Source organism: Vigna unguiculata, chromosome 3, assembly GCF_004118075.2.
Source record: "Vigna unguiculata cultivar IT97K-499-35 chromosome 3, ASM411807v1, whole genome shotgun sequence".
Lineage (NCBI taxonomy): Eukaryota > Viridiplantae > Streptophyta > Magnoliopsida > Fabales > Fabaceae > Vigna > Vigna unguiculata.
This window is the reverse complement of record NC_040281.1, coordinates 24,724,872-24,743,230: the sequence shown is the minus strand read 5'-3', so window position 1 is coordinate 24,743,230 and position 18,359 is coordinate 24,724,872. Positions and strand designations below refer to the sequence as shown.

The window sequence follows — 18,359 nt, the reverse complement described above, 5'->3', positions numbered from 1 at the left end:
ACCACCTTGAATATATATATATATATATATATATATATATATATATATATATATATATATATATAATTAGGTTTAATTAGTCAGATGATACTCACTTTCATTTGGATGTGTCAGTTTGGTATCCGCTTTTAAAAATGTGTCAATTGAGTCCCAACTTTTGAAAAGAGACCTCAATTAGGTTCCTTTCAGCAAAAAATTATTAAGTCGTTTACAGTATTGATATTTATATTAAAATTTAGTGGTAAAAGTCATGAATAAAGTTAACAGCGTTAATAATTTTTCCTGAAAGGGATCAAATTGAGAAACTTTTCCAAAAGTTGGAACTCGATTGATACATTTTTAAAAGTGGGTACCAAACTGACACAACTAAATGAAAATGAGTACCAACCAACTAATTAAACCTTTTAATTATTATAACTTTTTAGGTTTTACAAAAGAACTTTATATATTTTGTTAGATAGAATGTAATAGATATATTGGATTATATGTAGTAACTACTATGACTTTATTGTAATGTGTTTCCCTTGCATCAACTAGATTCATGCTTACAAAAACATCACATTTACATCACCTAGACTGATGTAGACTTAAAAATAATTATCAATAGACATTTTTGTACTAATAATATGTTGGGAAAAACGTATCATCAATTAAGAACATTACAATCTTTACTCCCAAGAATCACCCTATTAACAGAGAAATAACATGAAAACCCCAAAACTAGAGAAAAACCACGACCGTTGTCTAATGACAACTAGAGAGTACGACATGTGAAAATTTGTACAACACATAGACTACCCTCCCATGCCCTTTGACCCCAAGTACATTCACACTCTTCAAAGTAAGAATTTAACCCAAACCTCACAACACTCTATTACAAGAGTATAAGAAAATTTAAACACAAGCTTAAAGAGTTTTTGACTAGGACATGAAACACCATGGACTTCAAGTCAATTATATAGTTACCAACACCCACTCCCTAGCTTATCCTAGGCGATGTGAGACTTTTCAAGACATTATTTTCATCAGCCCAACATTCTCCACCTAGATTAAAATAAACACATCTTCATTGCCTTTACCAACAATCATACTCCACCATAAAGAGTATACTCACTTGGAGTTAAACCATCCCAATAATTTCCATGCACTCTGCATCCACGCTAACCAATGCCCGTGTATAATCACCATACACATTGCATAAATATTAGTCAATGCCTCTGTATAAACATCATACATCATGCATCAATGCTAAACAATGTCTGTGTATAATCACCACACATGGTGCATAAATATTAGGCAATGCTCATGTATAAAATTAGCACTAGAAAAACTCATCCTTTTTCATGGCAACGTGGTTATGCCATGAGGGCATTTCTTGCATTTTTCACAAAAGATCATCGTCTCCTAAAATGAGAAAGACACTCTTTTCTGAATCTGAGTCACTTTTTTGTGATGTATCTCCACCTCGACAATTTTTCTTCACATGCGCATGCTTTCCACATTGCAACATACCACTTTCATTTTATGGTTTTTGTTCCTATGTGTCCCACTTCTAACAATCATCATTGATTTTGTTTTCATGCTTTCATTACTTTTCATCCTAATTTCTTCAAAAAGGATCTTACTAGCAATTTCATTAAAAAACTAAGTTTCTTTGTCATACGTCAAAATAGGCTTGATAAGCTCATAGGAGGACAAAAGAGACCAAATGAGTTTTAATGTTATATCTTCTTCTTCGACCTTAACTCCAATCGTCTCTAATATACAAACAATTTCATTATATTTCTAAGATGATAAAATAATTTTATATCATGGCCCATGCATAGGTTATGAAACTTATCCTTCAATAACAACATATTTGATATACCCTTTGCATGATATATGCCTTTAAGTTTCTCCCAAAGTTCCTTTGTCGTCATCATTTTTTGCACGTTTGCAATAATATTCTTAGTCAAGCACAGACGAATTACACTAGCTGCTCTCACATCAAGCTCCTCACATTCTTCTTCCTTCATGTTAGAAATTCTTCCTTTCAACTCCTTATCCATATTAAATCAACACATCTTTGACTTGAGTTTGCCATAAGCCAAAATTCATCCATCCATCAAATTTCTCTATGACACATTTGACCACACTTGCAAATGCCGTTGCAACCTCAACAACCAAGGATGATTCTCCAACAACAAAAAATTAATCTTTTTTAATGTGGAAGATCAGACACAGTTGCAACCACAAAGAGTACTAAGAAAAAAACCTACCAAACCATAGCTATTGCTACCATCGGTTTGGAAAAATGCATCACCAATTAAAAACATTATCGTCTTTACCCCTAATAATCACCCTATTGACAAAAAAATAGGATAAAAATAAGGAACACAAAAATATAACGTGAAAATCTCAAAACTAGAGAAAAATCACTATTGTTGTCTAATGACAACCAAAGAATAACACTATGTAAAAATTTATACAACACATAAACTACCCTCTCATGCCCTTTAACACCAAATACACCTACATTCTCTAAAACAAGAATTTAACTCAAACCCCACAACACTATTGCAAGAGTATAAAGAAATTCAAATACAAACTTAAAATGTTTTTGACTGGGACAAGAAACACCATGGACTTAGAGTCCATCATATACTCACTAACATTTATTCCCTAACTTATTCTAAGTGATGTAAGACTTTTCAAGACGTATTATTTTCATGAGTCCAACATAATATGAGTTAAACTAACACTAATTTAAATTATTATTAATTAGTGTTAGATTTAAGTCAATCTTTATATAAATTAGACCAATACTACATGTTAACACACAAAATTCAATATAATTTATTGATCGATGTCGTACCCGACCAAATATAACAGTTAAATGTAATACTCAGTAGTTAAACCAAGGTCGTCTCTCAGTGACCAAACATTTCATTCAAATCTTTCCTAGATTGCCATTCAACACAAGGGGGGGTTGGAAGATTCAAATGCTTACAACAGATTAAATGAAATGCAATAGTGATTAAAACGTACTGACTTCCTTGATTCAAATACAATTTCAATTATCATAGGCCACCAAATGAATACATAATAACCCACTAAGCGAAAGTTACAATCCAGTTTTATTATGCAATTAAGCAATACATACATCCATGATTTCGTGACAGCCAAGTTACATACATTAAGCATGATCATAACCCAACCCAAACATATGCAATTACTCTGTAAGTTAAGCATAAATAGATGAACTACCTACATTCCACGAATTTAAGATAAAAACTGTAACATCCCGGTAGGATATTACTTAAAATAAATTCAAATATAATAAAATAAACAGGCAGGATGAAATTCCTCATTTATTAAATAGTCAATTTCCCAAAAATACGGGAAATTTAAAACTTTAAACATTTATGGTCTATAAATTCTAAAAAAACCATATGTACAACTTTAATGTTAATATTGAAAACCGTAAAAACTGTAATCAAATTACATATAACATAAACCAAAAACAGTTATAAAATCCCCCCTCGTGCACTGAGCCCACTCTCCGCCACTAAGCGCCTCCTGGCTCACCTAAAACATCATCTGCTCCCGGATAATAAATTACCCAATCATCGCCACACATAAACAGATAGGGTGAGCTATGCACATAAACATAATAATTATGAAATTAAATTTCCATCATAAACATAAGTATCCAATTATTTATTTTCTAAAAGACCCTCTTTCCCCCACTCATAACCAATATGAGTTCATGCATGTACTCTAAATCTGGGACTTAATGTGCTTCCACGACCCTCCTCGCTCGTGGTCCAACCTACAAGCCTATCCCGCTTGTAGTCCTGCTTCACGGACTCCCTCGCCCGTCATCTGAACTCCTCGCTCAGACCCGGACCGCATACCCGCCTTTCCTACTATGAACTCCCTCGGTCATAGCATTCCCAAGTTGAGCGTGAAATGAACTCCCTCGCTCATTCATCCCAACAAGAGTACCTCCGGTGAACTAATTGTTCACGTTCCGCATGCGGTCCACCGATCACAAACTTCTCATTCGCGACCCATTCCAAGCACATCCCAGAATCCTATGGACTTAGTCCATCAAGTCCAAACACCACAAACACATGCATATACCTTCTTATAATTAGGAAAATAAATAAATAATCCAGCTCATAAAGCACACACAAACATAGCAATTCGCAGCAACTCGTTTAAGCCAGGGACTATCACCCAAGCTAATCCATCAGCCTCACTTAGGCTAGTCCACCTCGCCTGAGCGAGCATGAAACAATGGCTGCATCACCTTGTCTCGCTTAGGCGAGCCCGTCTCGCTTAGGCGAGCCCATCTCGCCTGAGCGAGACCCCATTCGCTTAACCACCCAAATCTTTCTCGCCTGAGCTACTACTCGAGCAACACACCAACATCTATCACGATTTCTCGCTTAGGCGAGACCTTCTTGCCTGAGCGAGACCCTAGTTCGCCCAAACCCTCAGCTCCTCGCCTGGACGAGGATTCACGCTCAATCACACACAGAACTCATCGCGTCCTCGCTTAGGCGATCCACTCTCGCCTGAGCGAGACTTCGGTTCGCTCAACCCCAAGCTTGGTCGCCTAAGCGAAATGCTCAAGCCTAAACCCTGAATGAATTTCTACAACTCTCGCCTAGACGAGAAGGAGTCGCTTGAGCGAAAATTGCAGAGTTTCGCCACTGCTCATGCACCAAAGACACCAAAATAATGCCAAATTTACAATGCAATCATTTTCATTCGATCTGTTTCATTAATCAAACTCTAAAAACACATTGTAAACACGTTTGGAACCTCAAAATGCATGATTTGGCCATAAATCAAAATAGCATTACCAAAACCCTCATCCAATTCTGATTTCACACCAAAAATTCTTTGCACTCCACATTCCATTCAAAAATTCTCAATTTGCAGTGCATATGGATACCACAGACATACCACATTGAATCCAATTGAGTATAAAACGCAGACACACATACAAAATTCGTACAAATAAACTCAGCACCCCTAACCTGGAGTTCTTGACTAAAATTAAGAAGAAAAGGATGCTTCTGGTCTCCTAATGTTGGTTTAAAGAGATAAAAAGAAAATTGGGCTTTATTATGGGTTTAATGCCTATTCAATGATAATTACAATATGAGTTTTCAGACCCTCTTGGCTCTCTCTACCTTTTCACATTCACTCCAAACTAACTTTGGCAAAAATAAAGGTTAATTTCTGTTTATCAAGGTTTAAACCTGTGACCTTCCACCCATAAGGCCAAAGCACCACCACTATGCCAATTCACATTTAGTAATAATTATTATAATTCTATAATCTTATTATCACACAACATGATCATGCACAATATTAAAATTTAAATAATCAAATAACATATAAATGGCATACCTAGGACTTGAACCTAAGTCGCTTCACACAATTTAAGTACTCTCAACCACTTGATCTAGTACTTTTTCACGTCACACTAATCAACATTTAATGTCATAAAGGCTCTTCCTACCCGCATTTATTCATTAATTACTTATTTAATTAATTAATTTTCGTGGGTCTTACAAAGACATGGCTGATTTCACAAAACAAGCACAACCTCAAAGCTTCATTGCATTTTTCATCAAGGAGTCACACGAATTTAGCAAGCCATGGAAACATGGTCACATCACCACAATTGCTCAAATACGTGAAAAATGGAGAATGGGGAAGAAGAGAATGGTTGCCCCTGAAGAAGAAGACTTAAAAATGTGGTCACATCACCACAATTGCTCAAATTTACAAAACTGTCATTTTGCCACTTAGAAATACAAAAATGCCACTATGAGCTGAAAATGATGGCTTAGTGATGTGGACATGCTAAATGACATGGTGCAGATATTACAATGATGTGGAAACTCTCTTTTCATCTTAAAATTAGTGTCCAAGCTCCAAAATTTGCTCCACAAAATTTCTAAAAATAATTAGAAACAAAGATTAGACTAATTAATGTCAAATTACTCAAAATTCAGAAAAATTGTCCAATGAAGCCCAATTGAGGAAAATACACAAAGAAGAGACAATTAAGCACTAAACAACCCTCAAGATGGGTACAAAAAGACAATAAAATAAGGGAAAATAATGACTTATCATTTATCCTTTTGTGTTGATGTTTTGCTTACAACAAAAAGAAGTTTTCTTAACATGGATGTAAAACTTAGCTAAAATAATCACGTCCATTCTTATTTTCATTACGTTGTTTTTACACATAGGATGAAATAACTCTTATATAAGAATTGAAATTTCACAGATAAATAAGAATTAAATGAAATGAGCGTGAAGAAAATAATTGATAATCGATGTACATTTTACTTAATTACATACTTTATTTTATCTTTTATTATGCTATTTGATTAATTAGTGAAGGTGCAAGTTTTAAAGGATTAATAAAACATGATGAATTTTGATATAAATTTGGCTTAATTAAAGCTTAAGTCACTTATAAATTTAGATATTCTTAATTTCGTCCCTATTATATAATTTATAGTCTATTAAGTACTCAAAATATTTATATTTTTTAATTAAGTTTTTTTTATTTATTTAATTTTTTCGTTAGCAAGATGGCTTGAGTGGTCATCTTATATACTTGTCTTTATATATTATGAAATTATGAAATGTGAAGTTTTGTAGTTAATATGAAATGATATTAAAATTAGTGAAAGATGATTTGTGACTGTTACTATTTTCATTAAAAGTATGTTGGATAACAAAGGGTGGTTGTCGTTACATATATCAATAATAATGATGGTGACAATCTTTTAAGTGTCACTAATACAAAAAAAGATTTTTAACGTTCATTATTTTCGGTTTTTGACATTTGTCTAAATTTCGACGTCATATTGGGTGATGTCAAAATTGACGTCGAAGGAAAAATTCAACATCCCTTGACGTTAGATATAAATGGAGTCGACATCATGTGGTTGCACTTTCTTTCATAGACCAAAACCCAAGTCTCTTAACCAAAACCGTGAAGTAAATGCCAATAACTCTCTTTTTTTCTTGTTTCCCCTTAATTTCATTCACAATCATTGTCAAACATAAACTTACAATTGGTTTAAGAAACAGATAAAAAATAGCATGCACAAACAATTAATGTTAGAATCACAAAGCATGCTTTGAAACATATACCATTTAGATAAAAATGATAAAGAAATAAAGTTCAAACCAGACATAAACCGAATCTACTATTACAAAAAACCAAAAACAAAAACTCATGCCAAGGAGAAAGACTCGTAATGCAATAAGAAACATTCAATAGTTGATAGTTTATCCTTTAGTGAATGTGGTTGTCACTCATCAATCTTAGGCGTAGGAGATCCCCCCACCTCCTGCAATAACTCTCTTTCACATACCCTCTACAACAAACTACAAATATAAATAAATAAAAACCCAAATCTGAAAAAAAATAAAATAAAAAAATAGTCATATGAGTGACCTAACAATGAAGGTAAGGGGAAAACATAGAGTTAGACTAGAAAAGAGTCCCTTTGAGTAAGCAATAGTTACAATAATAATTGTGCAGTCAAAGGTCATCACGCTGCTAAAAGTGGTGGAGCTCGTTGTCGCGCCGCAGCCTAGCACGAATCACACTATTGCAATATGAAAGGGAGAAAATCAATGATCAAAACACGAAAAAACCCCAAGCGAGAGATCCTCTTATGCGCATTAGAGGTTTCATGTCCAGAAACTAACCTTCTTTCATCCTCTCACTCATCAACGAAGGTGTTGGTTCACCTAGAAACGAAAGTGTGCAAACGAATAGTGTTATTAGCGCTGCCTATAGTTCTATTTTATAACATTTGACATTGGGTATTGAGAAATGGACGTCATTTGACGTCGGGGAATTGAAAAACAGACGTCATTTGATGTTTGGGAATTAAGATTTGACGTCCTTTGACGTCAGGGTGATGAGTCCGACATAAAATTGAATAAAGATGTCTCTTCTTTAGGGAATCAAAGTTAATCTTGTCTTTTTTATTACAAAAATACCACTGATCATTTATGACTTTGGGGTTTTCGGGAACTAGCGTCAAATAGGTGACATTATAGGCCTATTTTGTGTTAGTGTGTCATAATTAATTACATGAAATGAAAATCATCAAAGAATATAACTAGACGGAGCTTAACGTATTTAAGAAGAATATAACTAGACGGAGCTTAACGTATTTAAGAGAGGCTTTTGTCTCCCAAAATATATATATATATATATATATATATATATAATTTCAAATTTCTTTTTTAATTTTAATATATTTTATATATTTGACATCTAATAATTTTTTATATATCTATACAAAGAATTTGTCATTGAATAAAACACTCTAGTTGTCCAATATATTTTTAGTTAAAATAATATAAGTCACTTTTTATTTTACATTAACCAAAATATCATTTTATATTAATTAATTTTCAAAAAAATTTATAATTTAATTCAACCACAAAAAATCACATTCTTTTCATAACACATTAAAACAAGTGAACAAAATAAGAGACAATATAATAATTACATTACTTAATTAACAAAAACATTAAACTGTAAATATTCAGATACTCAAATGAAAATATAAAAATGAAATACACAATATAATTTTTTTATAATGTCTCAGTTAAAAATAATCAAATTTATAAAGTATATAAAATTTAATTAAACTATAAATTTGGTGCGCACTAGAAGCTGTATACAACAATTTATATTTAAATTATTTAGTAAAATAGTATATTTAAAATAGAGAAACTATGTAATATTTTGGTTCAGTAGTTAAAGAAATATTATAAGGAAATTTAAAATCATTAATCAAATGCAATGATATTCTTATTATAAAAGATAAGTTAAATGAAAATAAGATGTAATGTGTAAAATTGTAATCGCTTGCGTTAATATGGACAAAGTTTGACATCCGTAGTAGTCCAGTTGTAGCCGTACCCAGATATTTTTCAATCCAGCTAGTGGTTTGCGAAGGAACAGGTCAAACCAATTTAAAGCAGTGACTGAAGTGAACTCTCCTATTTCCTTCGTCCCAGACATTTTCTGTTCCTCAAATCACTTCACATTAATACTTTTCCCAATCCCACGCGACACCTTTCACCGTGACCGTCCACCACCATCTACAATCCCTCCACGTCACCCTCAATATCTTATCTGGCACGTTTCTGGAATACGCACACGTGATCAAATCAACATCACTAACATCCGTGTGAAAACGGTGTGAACAACTGGACTTTAGCTGCCACGTCACTCCCAAACCGTATATAAGCAAAGCCCTCCTCTCACTTCATTCAGTTCGAAAAATCCTTTGACGCGCCAAACACAGAGACCACTTGACTCTCTTAAACTCCGATGATGTCGTCCTCCTCCTCCTCCTTCTCCCGCGCCACTCTCACCCCCGAGCAAGAACTCTCCGTCATGGTCGCCGCTCTCACCAACGTCGTCTCCGGCTCCACCTCCTCCGACGCCGTCTCCCTCCCGGACTTCCGCCTCCCCAACGCCTCCCAGCCTCTCGCCGGAAACACCTTCGCGCCGCCCACTATGGACACGTGTCGCGAGTGCAATATCGCTGGCTGCTTGGGCTGCAACTTCTTCCCCGAGGAGAAAAAGAAACAGAAGAGGGCCAAGAAGAAGTACAGAGGCGTGAGGCAGAGGCCATGGGGTAAGTGGGCGGCCGAGATCCGCGACCCTCGCCGTGCGGCCCGTGTCTGGCTCGGGACTTTCAACACGGCCGAGGATGCCGCCCGGGCCTACGACAAGGCCGCCATCGAGTTCCGCGGCCCACGGGCCAAGCTCAATTTTCCCTTAGTGGACGAGTCCTTAAGCATGCAGCAGAGCGAGCCGCAGAGGGTTGCAGCGGAAGAACAAATAAAGAACGAGAATCTCAACCAGGGCATGGAAATGGAGACGCTGGAATTCGGGAACAAAGATACCGAATTCTGGGACAGGATTGGCGAAGCTGATTTTCATCAGCTCATGATGATGATGGATTTCACCGGAGATTCTTCCGACTCCGCCACTGGGAACACTCTTAGTTCCTGACGACTCCCACCAATTAAGTTAATTCAGAAAAATTATTAGTTTTGGTAGTGTGTGCTTAAAAATTAGTACAACTCGGCTAAGCTAGATTATTTGTTAATTACCATTTAGCTAGCTCCATTGCGTATATTTCTGTATATCTTTCTTCCGCTATATTTTACGGAGGAAGCTGCAAAGTACAAACAAATCGAGGGTTTTTTTTTTTTTATATATTTTATTTCACTAAACAACTTCTTTTTCACTCTCTTTTCTTTCTGGCGTATTACCATCTATTGAAGCTAGTTTCGAGAACACTTAGTTTGCTAACTCGTGTCACTTTCAGTTTGTACATTTTTGTTATGGGTTTCGGATAACAACGTTGAATTCATCAAAGCTAAGAAAAGGGGAAATTTGTCTTCATTAGATGGTTGTTTTTAGTGTCACAACTGACAGTCAAATGAATGGGTAAGGGATATTCTAACAATAACTGATGTTGGCTGCATTGGAACACAGTCAGTTATGTGTTTGGGTAAGAAAATTTTGGGGGCAAAAGTTTTAGGTGGAGCCCAGTACATGACCTGAGGGTGTTAGATGTTGTCGTGTGGTGCGCACTGGGACAGTGCCGAGGATTCTCTTACCAAGTCCTAAAGAGATTTACGTACTTGGTAGGGCCACGGAATGTCCAACTTGATGCCACGTACAGAGAACCTTACAACAACCTGCAATTTCAGCACGTTTTCATTTCGTCACGTTTTCAATGTGCTCAATGCTTCACGTGCTGGTTTAGTTCAGGAATGGGATTTAAAAAGGAATAACGCCCACAGAAAGAGTATTATTATAAAACGTTTGATTCGCATTACCGAAAGCTGTTGACGTGTGAACAAGAAAAAAGAGATTGTTTTCTGGGTGGATAGCACTGAAGCTATTGTGTTAGTGTTAAGGGATTTTTTTATTAGTTCTTTCTTTGATCTTATCTTCTTCCCAATTTAAGTAACATACTATATATTTTTCTAGTTACATTTGGGTCAAACGTTATGCTTAAATACTCGTTTCAAACACAAAAGGACGTGACATATTCACTGACGCAAACATACTTTTGGCCAGGTCTCAGCTTCTCCGGCTTGACATCACGATCAACAGTAAACGCAGAAATTTTCAATACAATTCCATTCTTCTCTTTTCTTGGATGTACTGTTAACATAAATGTTGTTGGAATTTCGTTATCTATTTTTTTATTTCTATATAAAAATTTATTGACGAATATTTAAATATTTACGGACAAATAACAAGTAATTTATTGTGTAATAGAGTGTCATTAATTATAGTATTTTTTTAAAGATGCAAAGAATCGAATTTATTCAAGATATTAGACATGTAAATTATATTTTACACACAATTCCCTGCTAATTTTAGTTAGTGTTGGATAAAAAAAATCAATTAAATCATATAAAACATACACAAGTGCAGGTAAGAGTTTTGACATTATTGATTATTTTGATAATTGTGTTTTTGTTTTTTAACCGAAGCATATTGAGGTAAAAAGAGTAGGGTTTTAGACCTCGATTCAGCAGTGATGTTTATTTTTCACTTTATACTTCAATTCTTTTGGAATTAAAGCTTATTTCCACCACCACCACCACTACTATTACTACTATTATTAAAGTTTATGTTTTCGTTATAAAATCTCAATTGGATCCTCAAATTTTAAGTTGTCTTAATTGGGTTCTATTTTTTTAAAATTTGTTTTAATTTGGTCCTTTCCGTTAAGGCATCATTGACGATGTTAATGGTGTGTCACATGTCAACTCCTGTTTTTTTATACTTTTTATACTTTTTTATTTTTAATTTCTTTTTACTTTTTTCCTTAAAAAAACAGGTGACACGTGTCAAATTAAGGTTTTGCCACGTGTCAGTTGTAGTTTTTTTAATTAAAAAACTGTCACGTGTCAAATTATGATTCTGCCACGTGTAAAAAATCTCTTGGTCCCTGTACTTATTATTTTGTCTCAATTTAGTCCTAATTTGTTTTTAAACTGGAATAATTTCATTCCTTCCAAATTAAGACCAAATTTATCTTTTATATTAATATTATAATTATATTTTTATTATAATAGATATTTTTTTAAATAAATTAAGTTAATTTAAACTTAAATTTTACATTGAATTTAAAAAATTTTCTACTGCACCATGCATTTAATTGTTACCAACTTAACTACTGTTTTATCTGATGCACCATGAATCAAATGACCCAATTTAAAAGCTTTTATAACTATTTCCATGAATCAAATGACAACGTGTTTTTAAGAGGGAGTTTTAGAAGTTGTAGTAAAAAAAAAAAAATATTCATTTTTATGCTAATGTCATCTACTTAAAAAAAACAATTCATTAGATTTTCATTTAGGAAAAATAATAAAGTACAATAATAAATAATAAAATATATAAAAAAACAAAATTATTAAGATATTTTTTATTTTCTCTCTTATTGTTTTTTTGAGTTTTTCATATATTGTATTATTCTCTCATGCTTCTTTTTTTGTTATTAAAAAAAAGTTAGACATAAACTCGATATTTCTATCCTCATTTTTTCATATTTTCTCTTTCATTATTAAATAAATAAATAAGATAACTTTCTCTTGTCTCACTTGATAGCTTGATAGTGAACTATTTGTTTAACATTTAACATGATTTTTTATCTCATGACCTTTTTGTATATTTATTTTTTATTAATATAAAAGAAGAGACAATATACTATGTAATTTTTCATAATCAATTTTTAATAGTAATTTGATTATCATAATTTTTTTAGTAATTATGTCTCTCGATTTTTAATTAGATTATGATAAATTAATTTTTAGTCTTAAACTTATATTTTAAATAGATATATTAATAAAAAATATATTATTTTGACTTCCACACAAATTTTGATAAATATCCCTCATTGTGTTGAACAACTTTAAACTTTTGAACAACTTTAAACTTTTGAACAAAGTGAAGACCAAATAATTAATCAATTCAATATTCAACGAGTTCTAGTTTTTTTAAAAATTCATGTGTTTTTTTGCCTTCTCAATCAAAGTAAGCGTAAAAAAAATGGGATAAATTTGAAAACGATTTAAGTATATTATTTTGAAATTGGAAGTATTGATTTTAAAATTTAAGAAGTTTCTAAAATTTGGGTAGTAGATGATAGATGCGAAAGTATAAAAGAAAAGTTGGTGATAATGTCAGAAAGGACATTCCCGGAAAGGGCAGGAAGATATTATGTTAAGGTCACAGGGATTCATATTACGGTTTTTACGCTCTTTTGACGCAGAATCAATTCTACATTATTACGTCATCCTTGCAGTACCCAAAAAGTTCATAGACAAAGTTGAAAGAGACACCGGAAAACAAAAGCACCACAAAAAAAAGTATATATTTTTTTTAATAAAATTGAAAAGAAAAATACCCATTGGCTCCTAATCTCTTTATCTACAAAGGAATCAACATGCTTACTATTCAATTATAGAAATTGTGTTTCTAGGGGTTGATTTCAGAACTATATTAGTACTTTTAAGTTAAAAAAGCTCGATTAAATATAAATGGTTAATATTAATTTAAATGTAATAACTTAAATTATTAATAACATGCTGATAATTTTATTATTATTGTATACTTTTAATATTTTAATTATAATTAATTGAAATACTTTTAATTGTGTATTATTATTTATTTAAATTTATCATTGTTCATAAATTTATAATTCAGAATTAATTACAAAAATAGTATTTAAAAAGTATATTACAATTACAAAGAGTTTTGGAAAACACTATGGCATTATAAATTTATTATAAAAGTAAATATCATTCTCATTTTAAAGTTACATTATTAATATTAATGAATTGTATTTTGATAGAATTTTCTTGAAGATATGTTGATCGAAATGGTTTGTATGAAAATGTTTGTTTAGGAATAATTACTCTCTTTTTTATAAGGAAAATTATACTCTAACCTGAATTTTTTAACCTGTTTTTGACCCGCCTACGTGGCACTGAAACCTGGATTTATTTTAAATGTTTTTGAAAAAAAAAATGAAGGATGAAGTGACGGTTCTGAGCAAGCGGCAAAGTGGGTAGCGTGCTGTGGCCCGCGTGCGCGTGAGGAAAGACCACGTGCGAACCATCTCACAAATCAAAAGATTTGATTTTTTTCACTCTTGCGCGAACCATCTCTCAACCCACTCGAAGCAACCAAGCGGTGCCTTCAGGTTTTCTACAAGCGGTGATCTTTTCACTCAACCGACTCTCAATCTTGTACAAAAATGCGAAGTTGGTAGCGAAAGGAGAAGGAAAAGCACTTGGGCAGTGGAAGAAGCGGTAGAACTAGGAGGTTGCGTGTGAAAATTTTATTCGTCGACCTTTATTGTGTTGTTCATGCGCGTGCTCATAGGTAGAAGAACAGAACCCCTCAAAAAATCCCAAGTTGGGAACGGAAGAAGCGGTAGAACGAGGATGACGTTGGCGGTTCGTTTTTAAGGTGGTGTTTTCTTTTCGCCCAAACCCTTCGCTTTTGTCCATTACATTCTTCAAATGAGTCTTATAGTGTGAAGCGTGGGTGATCAAGAATAATTTGTGGTAAATCGCAAACCTTTGGTGGACCGTGGAAAGCCCTTGGTGTTATGTTTGTCTAAAACTGACGGTGGTGTTTTTGTTATGAATGCAGACCATTGACTCGAAAGGTGGAACGATACATTATTTGTTCCGTTGCTGTTGGTTGGTTTGTTGTTGGTCCCGTTCCAGTTATTTAGGTATATTGTTAGTTGTTTTATTGTTCGTTGGACGTGTGTTGTAATGTTTGATTTAATTTGACGCTTTTGTTGTTGAAGTTTGGATTGTTGTGAATACATTTTATTAATGTTGTTCTTATTTTATTTTACAAGATATGAGTGAAGATAGTGGTCCAAGTAAACATAACAATGGTAGTCATGATAGTGAGGGGAGTGAAGGTCGTGACGTGGGAGAGTTCAGTGATAATACTGAGGTAAGTTAGTTTTATGATACAATGTTTATTGATATTGAATTGAAAGAATGGGTTGTAAATTATGGTTGTGTGTTGTTTTTATTTTACAGATTTTGTTCAGACATTCTTGTAGGACGACATATTTATGTTTATTGAATAGGAATTTAAGTGTGGACCAAAAGTTGCGTATTCAAAGAACATCATTTTGGTGGTTCACTTTGTTGAATGATTCTGTTAAGATAAGTTGAAATGTTCTTGGTGTTTTGGTGGTTCACTCATTGCTGTTAAATTTCTTTAACCAAACATCAGTCGTATTGGACACCCTAGCTTCGTCACCAGCTTCACTAATCCCATCACCAGCTTCACTAACCCTACCAAGATTTAACACAACCCGAACAACTTCATTACATTGATCTTCTTCCGTTAAAGTCCAATCGAACATCACCTGCAATGTAATTTAACTAATGATTAAAAAAACTGTTGTTACATTTAAAACTTCACCAACTCAACTAAATCGATATGGTATGAAAATTAAAAAAACAAAATACCTTGGGTTCAATGAATAGTTTCTCAATGCTTGAAGTCCTTAACTTTAAACATGACCATCGTAATATTCTGGGAAACACTATATCCCTATTATTTGCGCCCAATTCTAACCTCTCAAAATCCCAAATCTAAAAATAACAAATGTTACATCATTCATATGAAAACACAAACACAAAAAATGTAAAACAGATTTCAATATTCAAACATAATAAAATACAACTTACCTGTAAAACCACAACTGACCCTGCCAACGTGATGTTATGGTCATTTTTTTTTGGCTATGAACCACATATGCACGACTTAATGCGTTAACCAAAAAATTGTGCACTACACTCCCCCAATTGAACTTAACCAAACTATCAATATCGTCTAATATTCTAAAAGGCATATTGCAAACCACTTTTGAATTCTTAGGAAAAAACAACACGACAAAGCACAACAATATATACAAACGACAAACATTATCTACATCATCACACTCGGTTTCTATTAGACTTCTAATCATGTTTGTTATACCTTTAATACATATTCTTTCACCACAAAAAAGTGAACCAACTAACCCACATCCATATACATCAAATTCTACTTCTTCACCAATTACACTTAACCCCAAACTAAAACAAACATCAACCACAGATAAAGGCACAAGGTGCTTCCATATGTGAAAGAATTGTTCACCCTCATCCCATCGCCGAAGTAGCTCAACTAGTAGAGGAATGCAGATATCTAAAGATCTCTCTAACTCCAAACACCATTTGAAAGGGGTGAGTCTTATACGTCTCCGGTGTCCATCAGTCAACACGTTTTTTTATCTCCACGATGTGCTTTGTGTCCACAAAATTTATTAGTCGAACCTTCCATTCAATTTTAAGAAATTAAATAATGCTCAACAACCATATTATCATGCACAACATCGAACACCATATAATAATTAACAGCATTAACCCTGTCTTCTTCCTCAACGTCCGCTTTTCCCCCCTCTTTTTTCCCCTTTCGAGCCATGCTGCAACAACAACCTACACAAAACCAATAAACAGACAAAATCAAATCAATAGACCTCAACTACAAAACCTACAACCAAATTCAGAAACAATTTTGACTTTCCCTTACACCGGAAAACCTCCACAAAACATAAATTAACCTTTCCTCTCCGTTAACCGGCGCCGGCAACTGTAAACAAAATGAACTCAAGGAACACAAACTTTTTTATCATCATAATATCGACACACGCAAAAAAAAAAACCAAAACTTCATCTTTTTATAAAATGAAGTAACATAATAATGGACGAAAGCGAAGGGTTTGGGCGAAAATAAAAAACCACCTTAAAAATGAACCGTCGACGTCGTCCTCGTTCTTCTACCTATGAGCATGCGCAAAAACAACACAACAAAGGTCGAAAAATACAATTTTTGCATGCAACTTCCTCGTTCTACCGCTTCTTCTGCTGCCCAAGTGTTTTTCCTTCTCCTTCCACTACCAATTTTGCATTTTTGTACAAGATTGAGAGTCAGTTGAGTGAAAAGATCACCGCTTGTAGAAAACCTGAAGCCACCGCTTGTAGAAAACCTGAAGCCACCGCTTGGTTGCTTCGAGTGGGTTGAAAGTTGGTTCGCGCAAGAGTGAAAAAAAAATCAAATCTTTCGGTTTGTGAGATGGTCTGTAACATCCCGTCAGGATATTACCAGTTTAAATAAATAAAAAAATTAAATATATAAAGTCATCGCATTTATGAATAACCCCATTTCCCAAAAACGCGGGAAATTTAAAATTTATTAAATGCGCAGATAAAATTTATAAACATCCATTCCATAAACCAAAACGACATTGTTATAGTTTCACCCATCAGGGTTTACAACAGTTTCCAAAAACAAATAAAATAAATATAAGAAGTTTCTTCCAGTAGAACCCCCACTCGCGACTAAGCATCACCGGCTCGACCTGCATCAACATCCTCTGCTCCCGTGTACCGCGTACACGATCATCGCCAAACACAAGCAGATATGGTGAGCTTATGAGAAGAACATACATCATCATAGATATCATATAATCAATTTAACATATATAAGCTCCACAAATAACAAGTACTATCTCTTAACCAAATCACTAACGTCTGGCCACAACCAGACCATTCGGGTTCTACCTCTTCTAGTGATTACCTCAAGGTAATTTGCTGCCAAACCTATCGGTCACGACCGACAGAGCACGTGTGGGAACCTATGCTACGGATCACACACCGCAACGCCAGGTGGAGTTCCTAATTACGAACATAGTCCGTAATGTCCCAAGACTACCAAACTCATCAGTCAACAACTGAGGAGGGCAATCTAACTGGACCCATCCGTACTGGCCACAACCAGCACACTCACACCGGCAACACTCGCCAACCCGAGCTCAACTCAAGGGTTCCTCGTGTTCATCCGCCATCCCGAGCTCAACTCGAGGGATGCCATTCCGAGCTCAACTCGAGGAATGTACGTGCTTAACCCCTATCCCGAGCTCAACTCAAGGGATACGTTCCGAGCTCAACTCAAGGAACCAAGCAATCTTACCTTTAAAGCACCACCAAAATCCTTGTAGAACACCCTACAAAGTCCAACAACTAGGACTTACAGTAGCCAAATCGCCTAACGGGGGACACGTACCGCTAGGCGCCACAGCTTCCAGACCGCCTGGCGGGGGACACGTACCGTCAGGCGCTAAGCGCCTCAAGATCCATAAAATTTTGCCACCACCGCCCAGCGGGTCTCTCTTTGCCGCCAGGCGGAC

At 34.5% G+C, this 18,359-nt stretch overlaps 1 protein-coding gene across 1 annotated transcript; it reads left to right on the top strand.

Moving 5' to 3' along the window:
• The first annotated feature begins 9,329 nt into the window (after positions 1-9,329).
• Positions 9,330-10,310, top strand: LOC114176758 (ethylene-responsive transcription factor ERF109-like). The gene has a single exon (XM_028061901.1). The coding sequence runs from the start codon at positions 9,383-9,385 to the stop codon at positions 10,070-10,072; it is 690 nt and encodes a 229-aa protein (XP_027917702.1). The 5' UTR covers positions 9,330-9,382; the 3' UTR covers positions 10,073-10,310.
• The last annotated feature ends 8,049 nt before the right edge of the window (positions 10,311-18,359 follow it).

What these genes read in the sequence shown, in the direction of transcription:
- LOC114176758 (XM_028061901.1), top strand. Translation starts at nt 9,383, where the DNA reads ATGATGTCGTCCTCCTCCTCCTCCTTCTCCCGCGCCACTCTCACCCCC.